Source organism: Salarias fasciatus, chromosome 10, assembly GCF_902148845.1.
Source record: "Salarias fasciatus chromosome 10, fSalaFa1.1, whole genome shotgun sequence".
NCBI classification, from domain to species: domain Eukaryota; kingdom Metazoa; phylum Chordata; class Actinopteri; order Blenniiformes; family Blenniidae; genus Salarias; species Salarias fasciatus.
Window position 1 is genome coordinate 3,591,186 of NC_043754.1, and position 15,468 is coordinate 3,606,653.

The window sequence follows — 15,468 nt, forward strand, 5'->3', positions numbered from 1 at the left end:
TCAGACAAAGGGAACTCATTGTAACAAACTATTTCACAAAGTGCTTGTCAGATTCCTTCATTTTTTTATGTATTTATTTTTTTATTTTTATAATTGTGCAGGTTGTTGTTCCAGCTCTCATACGTTTATAATGTAGAAATATTTGGGATTCTCAAGAAAATCACGGGGAACCGCTGCCTGTGACGGCAAAGAAAAATGTTCGCGTGCCTTTATTATGTGGGAAGTGTCGGCTTCCGCCTGTCGCGTGCGCGCGTGCCTGCCGCGCGCTTGACGCAACTCTGACCACGAACGAGCCAATCGGCGGTGGAAGGCAGAGTTGTCCCTGTGGCCGCCATTAAAGAAAGGAATCCATGAATTCAAATGGAAACCAACAGGAACCGAGGCTCCAATAATGATCGAAATAATCGTTAAAATATAGGCCGGCGCCACCTTATCGAGACGTCCGCGCAGGATGTGTTCCGTTTCTGGACTGAATTTGGCGATGGAGGAGTGAGACAGGACGCTTTTATTATTTTTTATTTTTTAAGCGGACACCGTTTTAGGGCTTAAGGGGGAGGGGGAGAGTTGCTTCTTTGCTCTCCTTTTCTTTTTGTTTTATCAACATTTTTCTGCTTCCTTCCACTGGGTTTGACATGTCGACCTAAAAGACCACGCCGTCTCTTTTTATTCTTTTTTCCCCCCCTCTCTCTCTCTCCCTCTCTCTCTCTCTGTCGCTCTCTCTCTAAATCGGGGAAGGTTGTTGAATTAACTCTCCTCCAGCCAAATGTTGCAAAAAATATCTCTCGCTGATTAAAGCCGTGCAACATCTGAGAAAACAACGATTGTTCTTTATTTCCACCGGGAAGCGACACGATGGAGAGTTGGACCTTGCAGTGAAGAAGGATGAGTTCTTGTTTTGTACCAAACGGGGCCAGCTTGGAGGATTGCCATTCCAATCTATTCTGTCTGGTAAGAGATTTAAAACTAAAGGAAAGCAGCCATTTTTAACTAGCTGAACGGGGCTAGGCTAACGTTAGCCACATCACTTGATAGCAGCTTAGCCAGGCTTACGGCCCTGTCGGGGCTCACATCGCTTTATCCCAATAATGTTATTACATACTTCCACTTCTTGTCTTTGTTGTCTTTTTCCTTTTTTTAACACTTTGTCTCACAAGTTGTAACGACCAGTCTGTTATAACCCCCCCTCCTCATGCCCCCCCCCCTCTGTCATCCAAACACTGAGTTTGTTAAAAGCTTCATCTTAAACAGAAATGAAATGTTTTTTGTTGTTTATTTTAGTTTTGTTGGAGCGCATTCTCCTTGTGTATTATTAACTATTTCACATGTTTTTACATTTTCGTGCGCTTGCAGCTCGGATAAAATTGTGAATGAAACGGATAAAGTAAACTAATATTATAGAACAGGCGTTATTATCATAATGCAATGTGCAACGAAATTACGGAGCTCCTTCTCTCGGTGCAGAAAACAACAAATGTAACATACTAGTACAGTGCAATTAACAGTAAATAGTTCACCATCTTCACAGTAGATGGTTGAGCTGTCATGATGTATATTCATACTTTATTAATCCCGTTTGGGAAATTCCTTTTTCCACATTTACCCATTCTATTTCTAGAATGCAGTGGGCAGCCACATTAAGGCTGCAGGTGGGGGTCAGGGGTCATGCTCAGGGTGGTCATCTGTCTCCTGAGTTCAGAATCTTGCTCAAGGGGATATAGAGATGGGGAATTGAACCGGCAACCTTCTGATTATGCGATAACCACTCTTACTAACTGGGCCCTGTCATGCAGGTTTCACATTTGTTTTTTAAATTAAATTAATATTTCATTTTGAGTCATCAACATGTAATTACATTGATTTTAGACACTGAAACCTATCAAAAGCATTCTTTCAAAAAGAATTTTCAAAGAATTAACCCAAAAATCATTCATTAGTATCACAGTGCAGTATCTGGCAATTTAGTGAAAAGTTACAATAGGAGTTTCAAATACATTTCAGTTAAGAGGGCACACAGCCCAATTTGATCTTGAGTGAGCCAGGCAGATAAAATACTGCCATATCATTTAAATTTAAACTTTAAAGTTTTTCTTAGTTGTGGCACAGAGTTTACATGATATAAATGTCTATTTTTCTAAATCTGAACAATTTGTTCAGAAAATTACTTCAGTCTCAACATAAAGCCAATTTTAAGGAGGCAAAATAGAGAGAAATATAAAAAAAAAAATTATGACTGTAGCACTTTGCAGCCTTTTGCATGCATGTTTTTCCAAACTCACCCTGACTGCATGGCTTGGAGATTGATGCTAGTTTTCATGGCAGCATCACAGACTCAGCTCAGGTCTCAGTGTTGCGTTTATATCTGCTTGTTGAAAGCAGAAGAAAGCTGCATTAAAAATTCAGTGCTTTCTTTGCAATTTTTACAATTTGCTTGAGCTATTTGTGGGCCGAATTGCAGCCTCTTGTACTGGATTGCAGCCTCTTGTAGGCCAATTTTGGCCCTCAGGCCCTATTTTTGACACCCCTGGATTAGAAGTTTAAAGCAGAGGTTGTCATGATTTTGAAAAGCTCAAGATAACTTTCATTCTGAGTTTGTTGTATATTTAATTTTTTTGATGATCCAGTGTCATGACACAACTTACACTAGTTATAAGCTCGCCACTTTTTTGTTTGTTTGCAGAACCTAAGCCATTAATGTATTATGTCATCGTGTTGTTTATCAGAGGCTTAATTTCCTTGGAGTTCATTTGCTAGTTATTCATCACACCAACTAAGGCAGAGGCCCCAGGCTGATTATATAATCTCTGGCATTCATTTCTGGGCATTACAAGCACCTTAGGAAGCTCCATACCTCAGCCTGCACATAAATACTGGCTGAAACCTATAATGTGTTTCTCAGAATATCTTCCTCATCATCGTGTTGCCACTTGTGGCTGACTCTCTTCACCCTAAATAGTTGGGGTTGTATGTACTCCCCCCCCCCCCCTCCTCGTGGAAGCTCACAGATTTTCTTTAAATCCCCTGTGAGCAAAATAGTGCAGAGACACTCTGTGTGCTTGTCAGTCTTTTAACCGCGGCAGCAAAAAATGCAAAAGGTGTTGGTGGAGTGCTCCTTCCCTTTTCCCGGCTGGATAATCAGGAACATGGTCTGGATGTGTTTGTTGTTGCAGTTAATTGGCTTGTCAGCAGGCTTAACTACAGTTGTACTTGTAGGTTAGCTGAGGAGTGGAACGCACGCCCCTCTTCACATCACGGCTTCCACGGGAGGAAGTTGTTAATGTGATTTGTCGAGTGCTGAAACGCAAGCCCGAGAAAAAGTAGATTTTCGGTATAGATTAAACGACACACGGCCACTATGCGGTGCAGAGTTGAGACCACAGGTTGTTAGATACATGTGTGAAAAAGTTAAATATGAAACGGGAGAGCATCATGAGTAACGCTCAGGTGCAAACCAGTGTAATAACAATATAGTGGAAATGCTACATTCCTTTTACTGCAAATTGACACAGCATCCAAGCTGTCCGCCCACCCTAAAGGTAACATTTCACTGCAGAAAATCCCCACTCTCCTGATCCGACTCAGTCGGGTCGATTGTGTGTGCTGAACTGGTAATTACAATGTTTACGACAGCACTCGAAGGCAGCGTTGGCTACAGTGGACAGGCGAGATCGGGGCTGGTAGTTGTAGTGCTGTTCCTGTCTGGCTGACATTTTCCTGCACACTGAGACTAAGCATAACACCACTGCTGTTATGACTCACTTGCTGAACAGACTCCACTTTGTGGTTTTATGGTGAAAGAATGTGAACACATTGTGGTCGTTTTTTCCTCCCCTTTCATTTTTTCTGGGAATAGTCTCCTCTGGAGTGTGGCGCTACTTGTTGCATACTTCTGTCTAAAACGGCTGTATTTAGCTTTCCTTGGAGAGTAACTTTATATCACTGCTTTTCAAGACATGTTTTGTGTTGAGGTCCTTTTTCAAATGGAGAAGTGACTGGAATACGGTAACATCCAGCATGAAATCCCATAAATTATGTGACTTAACCAGCTCAAAGGAAACAGTTTGCATTCCTCTCGATCATAACTGTAAACGCTCGCATTTGCTGGAATTCAGGGTTAACTGAGGGAGAGGGGGTGACAGAGAAGAGAGACAGAGACTTGGTGGAAGAAGCATCTGTGCTATGATTTGAGCAGCTTCACCTGTTGCTTGTCTCATATCTTGAAAGGCAGGAAGGCAGCTGCTTGAACACTATGTTCCCTACTGAGACCCAGAACCCAAAGTTGCCAGAGGGAAGGTGAGCAGCTGGCAAAATCAGGGGTCGTAACCCTCTCCTCCCAAGTACGCATCACCTCAGGAAAACTTCCTGCCTGTATCCCCAGGCTCTGGCCTCATATATTCCCGGCTCATGCAGCGGTGTGATTTTTGGCTTTGACATTTGAAAGATAAAACTTCTCGTGACCGACATTGCTTACCCTGCCGGGACATTTTATAAGCAGTTGCTGGCACACCTGAACATTTCCTAAGACACAGGCAGAGCGAGGAGTGAGTGCAGGATTCATAGCAACACCTCAAATGTTTGAGGCATTCTCATGCACATGGCCTGGAAAGCCCGAATGTTGGAAGGGAATCCACTGATATTCTTGGCAGCCTCTGTTTTTGCACACAGGCTGCAGCTAATTTCTTTTGAAAGGGACAGACAGAACAACTGCAGAAGGCACATTTCTCCTTGATGGAGCGCCGTGCCTCTTGGATATTGTTGATGGAGGAGCGGAGCACTGATGTGTCCAGTCTTTGAGGGAGGGTTTTGCACTCCTCGGTAATGCAGCTCTGGAGATTGTGCGGATGTTTTTTTCATTTTGTGCATAACTGTTAACTGCAGACCGTCCAGGGTAAATTCTTTAAATGTTTCACTGTCGTGTAATTCCTCAATAATGGAGCATACAGTACAGCTGTGCAGGGGGAGATAGCTTGTTTAACACAGTCCATATAAAAGCCTTTCATATCGTGTTTAAAGTTGTACAGCATGTAGTTTTTGATGGAGGCTGATGTGTACAAGATGCACTGTGTTGCTTTCGTTATCTGTGTGGCAGCTCTTCCTTCAGATACACTCACAGACACTCTTTGTTTATGTGTTTCAAACCCAGCGCTACATAAACCTTTATCAAATCATCTCCGCGTACTCTCCGTCTTTTGAAAATGGGAAGATAAACGCCGAGTGTTCACACAGTGACATTTGGTAATATTGTATTGTTTGTACAATCACGGCTTACTTAGCTACATTTCTGGTTTCCATCGTTAGGCGCGTCTTTATGAATCAGCAGCAGAAATACTTGGCCTGCTTCCTGTGTAAACAAAACAAATCGAGCCGCAAGACTTGCGGGAGCGAGATCAGTTTCTTTTAAAGTAACTTCAGACATTTTCCTATTAAAGCCTCTCGAATGGACTCAGCAGCTGCAGATGTGTGTCATTCAGCCGCTCTGTATCCACTGTTCAGATTGTGGATCAAAACTGACTGAATCTGTCCACAAAAAAAGTCACTTTACAAGCCTGCCGCTTCAGTTCAAGTCCAGTTAAATCCACCTTGTCACTACATTCACAGTGTTGAGTGCTGAGTGACTCACTGGAGGAGGGAATGAAAGACCCCTGTGTGTCCGTGGACAGATGTTAGAAATTAATCAGCTCCACACAGCTGATTATCGTCTTTACATATTCCAAATAATTTCGCTTCATTGTAGAAATCGTTTGAATGCTTTCAATTTTCTTGCAAACTGTCAGTTCATATCTGAGCAGCTTTTCAGATCGATATTTTTTTTTATACAGAGATCTCATAACTTGTGAGTTTTTCCAAGCTTCCCTGTGTTGTATAAATGGATTTGCTCTGAACACTCATTGCAGAGTAATGGTAAAGATTTTTGGCAGTGTAGTCAAACACATCTTAACTCAGGGGTCACATGTAGCCCAATTTCCAGGCCTGTCAACTAGTGCCATAATAACCTCTAAAGTTTTTCCTTTATTGTGGTGCAGAGTGTACATGAGGAAAATGTCTATTTTTCACCCTCTCACCCTGACACCATAGCTTTAAGGCCAGTGTGATAGCAGGTAGCCAGCTATCATGACAGAATCTCAGTTTCAATTGAAGACTGGATGAGAGCCTCTTGTGGGCCAGTGTTGACCTACAGGCCCCATGTTTGACACCTATGATTTAAAGGATCTGTAGTAATTTTTTTTCCTGTTGATAGTAGCTTTTGAATAATCACAAGTCTATGATTTGGTACACTTACACAGACTCAGTGATACACTTGTGTACAGGAACACAAACATCTGCTTGTGCATGTCTTGCGTTCTCTGAAGATTCAATTTATATATTTTTTCCAGCTGGATGATTCCTCACATGGAGAAAATGCACAGATGCAAACATCCTGATAGTTCACACTCTCAGCTCAGGTGATGACGCACAGTTTAATGTAGGATGAATAGACGAGCCTGCTGCTCTTATAAATGCTGTATTTCATTCATGCATTAGCGGCATTGCAGCAGCATTAATCAGTATTATATCTGTGACTGCCGCTACAGGAGTTAAATCTCAGGAATAAATCAGGTCAGCCTCTCGGTGGCCACAGGATGTGGCCAGTCAGTTCACTTCTCCGCACACGCACACTCTCACTGCAGAAAACTGTGGATAACAAGAGGAGGATCTGTGTGTTCTTTGCGTGTTTTATAAACGGTTTGACACCGAGCTGACAGTTAATTAAACTGTTTAACCTTGCTGTGACCGTGTGTTGCATCTCTGTCCAGGCGTGACACGGACGCATGTCTGTGCTGCTTCTTGCAAATGATCCTGACGTGCAACAGTGTGCAGTGAGGAGAGCTGGGAAAAGTTGAAAGATCTCTTTTAAAAAGCTATAATTGACCATCCAAATTGTCATCAGGTCAATTTTTCCCTGATTGAGCAATTGACTGTTTAATTATCACAGCACAGATTGCAGCAGGACTTGTATTTGATTTGATTGAATGTTGTAGTGCAATGCGTATTGCTCTTTTTTCTCATTAATATGAAGTAGTCTATTCAGCTGCTCTCTTTTACAGAGGTCCCTACTGCTAAAGTATTTACTACTTGCTCTGTTGACTTGGCCAAATATTACGTTGGATTTCTTTCCTGTTGGGACCGGGAGTGAGTCCCAGATCCCCCACTTTCTAGTTCAAGACCTAACTGATGTGGACCCAGGGGGACATCCCCCCATAGTTTTCTTACAAGAAGGAAAAAATAACAGCAGTGGATTAAAATTGTTGATCTTGTGGTCCAGGTGTGTCACATCATCTCACCTGAATATTAAGTATTAAATACCATAATTGTGTCAAGTTTTCTGAATATTACCTTAGAGCTGATCTTGTCTTTATTTTGCTTCTTGGTTTCAGTGCTGTTTGTTTACAGCTGCATTGCTTTCATATCTTTGTAACTCCATGTGCTGCTAACGTGCTTCCACCGTATCAGTACGTGTCACATTTAAATTTGTAGTATTTTTTTTCAATGTTTTTCTTTCTTATCTGAACTTCAGAGTTAACGTTTAACAAGTTGTCAACTCACAAGTTATGTAAGCAAGGTTGAAGGCTCAGAAAATGTTCACCATTCTACAGGTAAATTAGTCATGCATAAAAAGTAGTTTTTGTTGGGGTTAACCTCTGAATTTGCCACAAAGGAGCAGAAGTTACTGGAACACTTATTTGAATGACAGTTGTGTTTTCAAAACCTCAGTATCGGTCTGCTGTGACAGGTTTGATTCCTGCTTTCTGTGTGTGACACACACACACACACACACACACACACACACACACACACACAAACAATTCTAAAAGTGTGAAAGCAATCCGCCCAAGAAGATAGGCCTGTAATAAAATCTGAGATGCACTTAAGAATAAAACCTTTTATACATTGACGTGCGCGGTGCCATCGGGGACAGGCCACGGTCAGTGAGCTGAAGGTGATGCCGGTGGTGGCGATGGAGGAGAGGGGGGTTGTTCCCTTGCTAATTGCCGATCTGTACTGCTTATGATCTGGTTTCACAGTTAACCGTTGCCTCCACCCTCGCTCCCTCCCTTTGCATTGTGTGCACAGATGTTTCCGAGCGAGGTGCAGGTGTAAGGCAGCTCTGACTCCAGCAGGAAGGAGCAGCCGAGCCGCCGCAGCTCTGTCATTACACACAGACCACAGGAGCTTGTCCTGAGCCTGCGTGGCGGCTGTCGGATTCCTCAGGAGCCACATTGTTCACCAGATATCTCGGTGTTTTCAGCCTGCGCCCCGGCAGCTTCTGAGCTCAGTTTATGACATGACTGGAACACAACCTTTGGCTTTTTGTCAGCTCGCTTAGACATTTTCCCCCCCCCCATCTTGAGTTAGTGGTGTGTGACAAATTAAACACATGCTTTGCGTTTATTGATGGTGTGTGGTGTAGTCGTCTTAATTGTGAGGCAAGCACCGGGGCTGTATTTTGTGTGCATGCACAAGAGTCGTAAATACAGCCTAAACAGTCGGTTGTTTTGAAATGCAGGTTATTAATAATTCGTCCCCCTGTGTGAACAAATCATTGCCGTGTCTCATGGCTTTACTAACTTGTTGTTGTGGTTCGACTCTGCTCCAGCTGACGCCACACAATGCTCTGTTTTGACACTCCCAGCCCCCACATCCCCTCACACACCGCCACCACCGCCACCATCCCAACTAACACCACAAATCTCCCAGCTTATCCCTAGCCAGGCGAAAGACCACCGCTTCGCCACAACCACGGGTAATCACTTGTTCAGGCTCAGCGCCTCTGCACTTGAGTTAAGATATCCCCTGAATTGTAATGGATTAATTGGTTGAACGTACAGAGGGACAGCCTGCCAACTCAGCCTGAACGGAATAGGACTAAACAGCAAGAAAATGAACAGTCCGTGTTTTCAGCAGATTACTCCAAATGTCTACAAGGATAGATAGAGGACCCAGATTGCCAGCAGGAATGGGGCTGTATGCCTAAGGCATTGCGTGTGTGTCTTTTTGTGGTAGTTAGCATGTATCTGCGTCCGTGTGTTGAGGTAGACATGGGCTGTCTGTCGGCGCTCGGCTGATAAGCAGCAGCAGCAGCAGCGGCACTAGCTTGCAGTGGAGCGTAATGTTCCTGTTTTAACACTTAATAACCCCGCCAGTGATTTACTGCCTATGAGGCTTTTTCCTGTGTGTTTTGTTCTCTCTATAAAAGCCAGACAGCGTTTATAGAAAGGCAACGCATCCCCCCCAGCACTCTCCAATAATGAGGATTAAGGTGGTGAGACCACATTTACCAGCATTAGTTTTTTTCCTATTTGTGTTTTGAACATGTTGTTCAGGATGATATTGGAAGCACCTGAAGCACAGGTTTACAGAAAACAATCAAACGTCCCAATTTTAGAGGCTGTTTTCTCCTCAGTATCAACACACAAAGGTGTCCACTCCTTGTTTTATGTATATCTTTCCATCTTCCTGTTTTCCTTTTCTCTTCTTTCCAGTGTTGACAGAATGGCCTGTTGTGAGAAGTAATCGCTGGGTGAATTACCCAATAAAGAGGGATAGATACCTGTTTTTAACACTCCCAGGTACTGAGTGCATCCTCAAGCTCTGCAGGCTCACAGTCTGTCTTTCCCTCCCTCCCTGTGTCGCAGGCTGATTTGACCGGGATCAAATGGAAGAGGTTTGTGTGGCAGGGTCCCACCTCTGCGCCCATCCTCTTCCCGGTGACGGAGGAGGACCCCATCCTGTGCAGCTTCAGTCGCTGCCTGAAGGCCGACGTGCTGAGCGTGTGGCGGCGCAGCCAGCGGCAGGGCCGGAGGGAGCTCTGGCTCTTCTGGTGGGGCGACGACCCCAACTTCGCTGATCTCATCCACCACGACCTTGCAGGTGAGTGACTACTGGCAAACTCAGGGATGTAATGCTTTTTTAAAAGAATTTAGCTGTGGCACATTGTCTCAATGCTTCTCCCTTGCTCTGTGGAGGTACCTCGCAGTAATTGTGTTCATGCTGTTTGTTGCAGTTTAAGAGCAACTAATATACACTAAAACTGCAGGTTTGTGTTGTTCGGATAAGTTACTTTGATGGAGAATACTCGTATTTTATGTCATAGTCATTACCTTTTTTTAACATGTGATGCTCCTTTTGCTAGAAAAGCCCATTCCTAGCTCTGCTCAAGGTTATATTGCTTAAATTATGATGGATGTAAAAGGTAACGGTGCAGTGTTGAGAGCTCACTGCTTTTGTGAAAGAGGCTCTTGTGCTTGGATCATGATTCTGAGATACATTAGTAGTTGTACAATGAAAACTGATCTAGATTTTACAGCTTGGTTGTCAGGTAGGCACAGGGGAGACGCTCTGGAAGTGAGAACGTTTAGGGCAGCATTGTTATCGGTGTAATCTGATCCTCCTTCAATGCCCCTTACTCTTCTCTGGTTGATAACCTCGCCAGACTGCCAGTGCCAACACCTGTTGGGCAACTCCCTCTCCCGTGAGACACCGGGCCACGTGTGTGTTCGGCAGAGGGTTAACATTATCTCTGGTCCCATTTACACACGGTGTTGAAACGCTGTTCTGAATTTATTTTTGGGGTCCAGGTTTCATTGTTTCGCTGTTTTACATGCGTAGTCATCGAGCTCTGGGCGCTTCCAGCTCACCCTGTCCTGAGCTCGTCTTCATTTGGCACACTGTGTGGAACAGGGCTTCCAAACACGGGGCCTGGGGGCCAGAGCCGGCACCCTACAGTGCTTATGTAGTGGGGAACTTACAAAGGCAACATTATCTTTTTATATAAATAAAAAAATATCTGCTGTTTGTGATGTATATACTGCATGTTGGGTCTCTTTTTTACGATCGCAGATGCCACAGTGAAAGCCGTCTTATTGCTAGCAAAGTATCATTTGTAGAATCTGTGCAAACTGAGAAGCGGCAGGCTTTTATGAACATTAGCCTGAAAAGAAACATTGTGCTTTTTTGGCCAAATCAGCTGAAATATGTGAAGTCCTCTCTGCCACAAAGTCGAGTCATTTGTTGCATTTCTGAATGTCTTCAAAGAAAAAAATAGAAGCTGCAAAGGGAAGATGTGTCTTCTGGATATCTCACTGCAGATTACTTTTGGAAGAATGTTTTGTAAAAAACTTGAATGTGGCAATTATAATTTTTTTCTTAATGTACTTACTGAAGCAAAAGAAAGATTTTTTATTAGTTACTGGTTATTATGCTTATTTTTTCACAGATTTTATGACGTTAGAGACAGATGTTTTAGAACAATTTACTACTGTTAATTGTGGTTGCACTACTTGACAACGTCAAAGCTTTGCCCACATAGATGAGAACTGGGACTCATATCAAACAATGTCTTCTGAAATGTTCGGCAATGGCTGGTGTTCCCCTCCTGAAGATAAACAGTGTGACAGTCTGCGGTGTGGGTGGGGACAGTGTTGCAGTGACCGTTGGTATTGAAGTGGAACGGCATTACAAATGCATTTCCAATTCTCCTCAATGCAATCACATTGTGTCCCTGACCAGCCCTCCAAGTGGTCTGAGTAATCAAATCTCAGTGCATCCTGAGTGCATTTTCAGCTGTACTCTCATGTCATCCAGTGCAATCTGATCAATCTGAACTGATTTCAAGACGGATTTAATTGCCAGAAGTTAGATGCAGGCCGCTGTTTGGGTTTGCAGAAGTCAAACAAGTGAAACTTGAGTCACGTGGCGCCACGCTGCAGAGGATGAATATGGAAGGAAGAAGGTATACGACAGTGAACTCCATCCTATCATAGCTTGAGTGAGAAGCACAGCGTGCAGGGTCAGCCATGCAGAAATGAGGCAAATGCATCTACCCCCCCCCTCTTGAAGAAAAAGTAACATTAGCAGCGCAAGATGGAAAAAGTCATCTTTATGCACGCTCCCTGCCATGTAGATTGAACTATGGAGTCTGAGCCAAACACAGCCCGTCTGTGACCCTCCTTCATTACGCGACATTGTGCCTGAAGTGGACTCAAAATGGGAGCTGAAGGCTACGATGGGCAGCTCATTCAAGCCTAACGGGTCCTGGTAATAACCTGAAGCGTTTGGCTCAGGCCCCTCTAATGGAGTGTGCTACATTTCAAGTAAGAGGGGGTCGTATGGAGAATCTATATTTGGAAATTGTTGGGAGTCACTGCTGTGTTCTGACTCTGGCTTTGGGGAGATTGAACATGATATCTTGTGTGTTTCAGGAGATGGAAATGAGATAATTCAATATTGACTATTTAGGAAAAAGAGAAAAAAAAATCAGCTCATTCTTTCCTTCCAGGTATTTTAGCACAGAAAGATGGATCGTGTTTTGCTGGATTCCTGGCAGCTCACGCTTTCAGTGTGGGGTTCCTTAAATTTTCAGATAAAGCATGATGCAACGCTCCTCTGAGAGACGATGTTGACGTAGACAGTCACTGAAGATGCTCTTCACTGCTCCCACTCAACATGAGCCACTGTGCCTCGGCGTGCATGTTTCCCAAATGAGTGGCGTAATCTGTGTCTCGCTGTTTTGTAAAAGGCTACTCCTTTCTACTGGAAAACATCATCCTTGTCGTTCTTGAGAGTTTCCCGTCTCTGTGGGGCTCTGTCAGTGAAATGAAGCAGAGCGGCCTTTCTAGATGGATCTGCAGTAAGCCAGAGGGCTTCTCCCTTTTTCCTCCTCCTCTTTCTCCTCCTGACAACCTCTGATCCGCAGCTGCTGATCAGCCTGTTGAAAATGGAGCATCCTGAGACCCGTGGACATGGCGGACACGGCGATGGAGGAATGTCAGGACCTTTGTCCAGATGGCTTTGCCTGGATATATGAACCTGTGTGTCCCATTGAGGCAGTGGAAGCTGCTGGGCTGCCAGACAGCCTTGACTTGCAGACTTCTCAGTCTTTTCTCGTGCACAGGATTTCTTTTGCACTTCACTCTTGAAATAACAAGTGAGGCTTCAGATTAAGGCTGTTGAGTAGTAAATGATCTCGAATCTGAGTACCATTATTGCAGATATAAAGGTGCACAATCTATCCATTGGGAGCAGTTTTGGGGTTCAGAGTCTTGCTCAAGGATATTTTGACGTGTGCACAGAGGATCAAACCTGTAAACTTCTGATTGGAAAAATGATCACTCAACCAACCGAGCCACAGCCGCCCCATGTCATGTTATGTCATTTTAGAGAACCTGACTGAGTGTTCTTCCTCAACTAAGGTCAGGCTGAATGCATTCATATCACAGACTGGATTCATTCCTCTTTACTCTCAAGTCTAGAACAGTTCATTGACGATAGGTCACAGGTTTGGACTCTTTCCTAGGCGCCTTACCTGTGACTGTGTGAACTCAGGAATACCAGTGAGATTTGGCTGGGCAGACCGCAGCAGGACCTGTCCAAGCTCAGCGCTCCACTGGACTGTCACAGCTGCCGTCGCCCTTTAACCGCCACACACTTTTTGCTATTAGTTTGATGCCTTTGGTCCTTGCCTCTCGGGAATTTTCAAAAGCTTTCTTTTCTCTCTTTGTGTTTCAGGCTCTTTTTAGTCGTTAGTGCAATGTTGGCGGTAAACATGAAAATCCGCTCTTGTCCTTTCATTTCGGCAGCTGAAATGGCGCTTGCTCATTCCCTACACCCCCTTCCACCCTCATTAGATTAGCAGCCTGTGAAAGTCTTTTAATTTTGAGCAAGTGCCATTTCTGTATACTAGTGTGCCAGTAATCCCCTCTCTCCAGGGAGATGAGGGGAGAAGGAGTGAGCCAGAGAGATGGGAGTAGTGAAGGGCGGAAAACTTAAGGGATCTTTTAACGTCAGGCTCTTAATCACCATTGAAGGAATGTAAGGGGAACAAACCGCCAAGCCCCTTTTCAACACTGTTGGACAACCCGCTTTGCTCACGCTACCACAACCAGAAAACCAATTCTAATCTTCCCCTGGCCATGCATAGAAATTATTCCCAACAAGCAAATGCCATTCCTGAAATAAAAGGCTTGCTTTCCCCCGCCCCCTTCTACCAGTGGTTGAGTATAGGCATGTATTCTTATGTAAATGTGATGCTCTCTTCATCGTCCTCTGCCTTCAAAAGCTGGTGGAGTCTCCTGACCAGGGGCATCCAAAGTGAAAGATAAATGGCTGCCTTTTCCTCCTCTCAAAGACCTGCTGATTTTTTATTTTTTTATTTATTTATTTTTTTTATGCATAGAAATTAGGAGTGGATGTGTCTTGAGTGTAATTGCTCTGTGGCACATTTGTCCCAAGTTTGTCCCGGTCCCGTTTCCCCTCACGGTGTGTCCCATCCCATCAAGGACTTTCAACATCATGTTTTCGTGTGGTTCTCCCGTCCATGCACACTCGAAAAAGAAACTGGTGGAACCCCCTCCCAGTAAAATCAGTCCTTTTATTTGGAAAAGAGGGAGAAACCTAAACAATGGGAAATTGTTGGTCAATGTCATTTGATTGAATTGTTCAGTCTCAGGTTGGCATCCCTTCACATTTCTGTCGTAATTTTTGAGAGGTAAGGTGAAAAGGGAGAAGCAGTCATTTGCTATCCACAACAGGTTATCAGCCAGCCGTCGTCACTGTGGTCACTGGAGGCCCCACATCTATTCATTACTGGGTGCTGGGTCAGATCCCTTGTGAGTGAGAGCAAGGACTGATGGGGGAGGGTGGAGGATTGCATTTAAAATGTCTGAACACTTTGTCTGGGATCTATTCACTGATCAAGGGGGAGAAAAACTCAGTTTTCCTGCACTGTGCACTTGTTTGCACAGTACAGACTATTTTTTGTTGTTTTAGTCATTTTTTTGAATCATTCTCTTCACCAACTCCATAAAGTTTTATTTTCTTTGTTCTTGTTGAACGACTTTCCTCTGAGAATTTTAATCAAGAGTGAAATAAAATCAGTCCTGCTTTGTACCTCGGGGCAGAATCCCCACTTCCAAAGGGCATATTTCAGTAGTGGATGAGGGGCGTGTTGGCTCAAAGTTTCACTTTCTTGTAGGTCAGAATTTTTTTTTCCTCTCCTCTGAAGATCTCTCAACTTGAAAATTATTGAGCTGCCCACATATCTGGGAGATATGCTCTGTTTGAAGCACCACCAGCAGAATACAGATATTTGTTGACAAAAAAAAAAAAAAAAAAAAAAAAAACCCACACCATTCAAATATGGGAACGTGTCTTTGAACTGAACTGCACCTTTTTTCGTGCCACAGATGTTTATTGTCTATACAACAGTTTTGAGCTCAAAGATTACAATCACTACTGATTTTCTGTGTCAACTGGGAAAAGAATGCGATAGATGTGTAAGATTATCTTATTGACATTTTGAAACTCTGCACTGTATGTGGCACAAGGTTGAGTTGAAAAAGAAACAATAGTTTCCTCTTGTAGTCCTGTGACGGTCCCTTCTTGTCATATCCAGTAAAGCAGGCTGATCCTGAATCTAAATTGCTGCAGTTGAAT

The 15,468-nt window shown here is 43.7% G+C and overlaps 1 protein-coding gene across 1 annotated transcript in view; it reads left to right on the forward strand.

The window, feature by feature from the left end:
• Positions 1 to 286: 286 nt before the first annotated feature.
• Positions 287 to 15,468, forward strand: part of med13a (mediator complex subunit 13a) — a 79,834-nt gene continuing 64,652 nt past the window's right edge. Inside the window, exons 1-2 of the mRNA XM_030100181.1 lie at positions 287 to 948; positions 9,672 to 9,906. Coding sequence (XP_029956041.1) covers positions 883 to 948; positions 9,672 to 9,906 — 301 coding nt within the window. The 5' untranslated portion in view covers positions 287 to 882. The remainder of the gene's footprint in view (positions 949 to 9,671; positions 9,907 to 15,468) is intronic.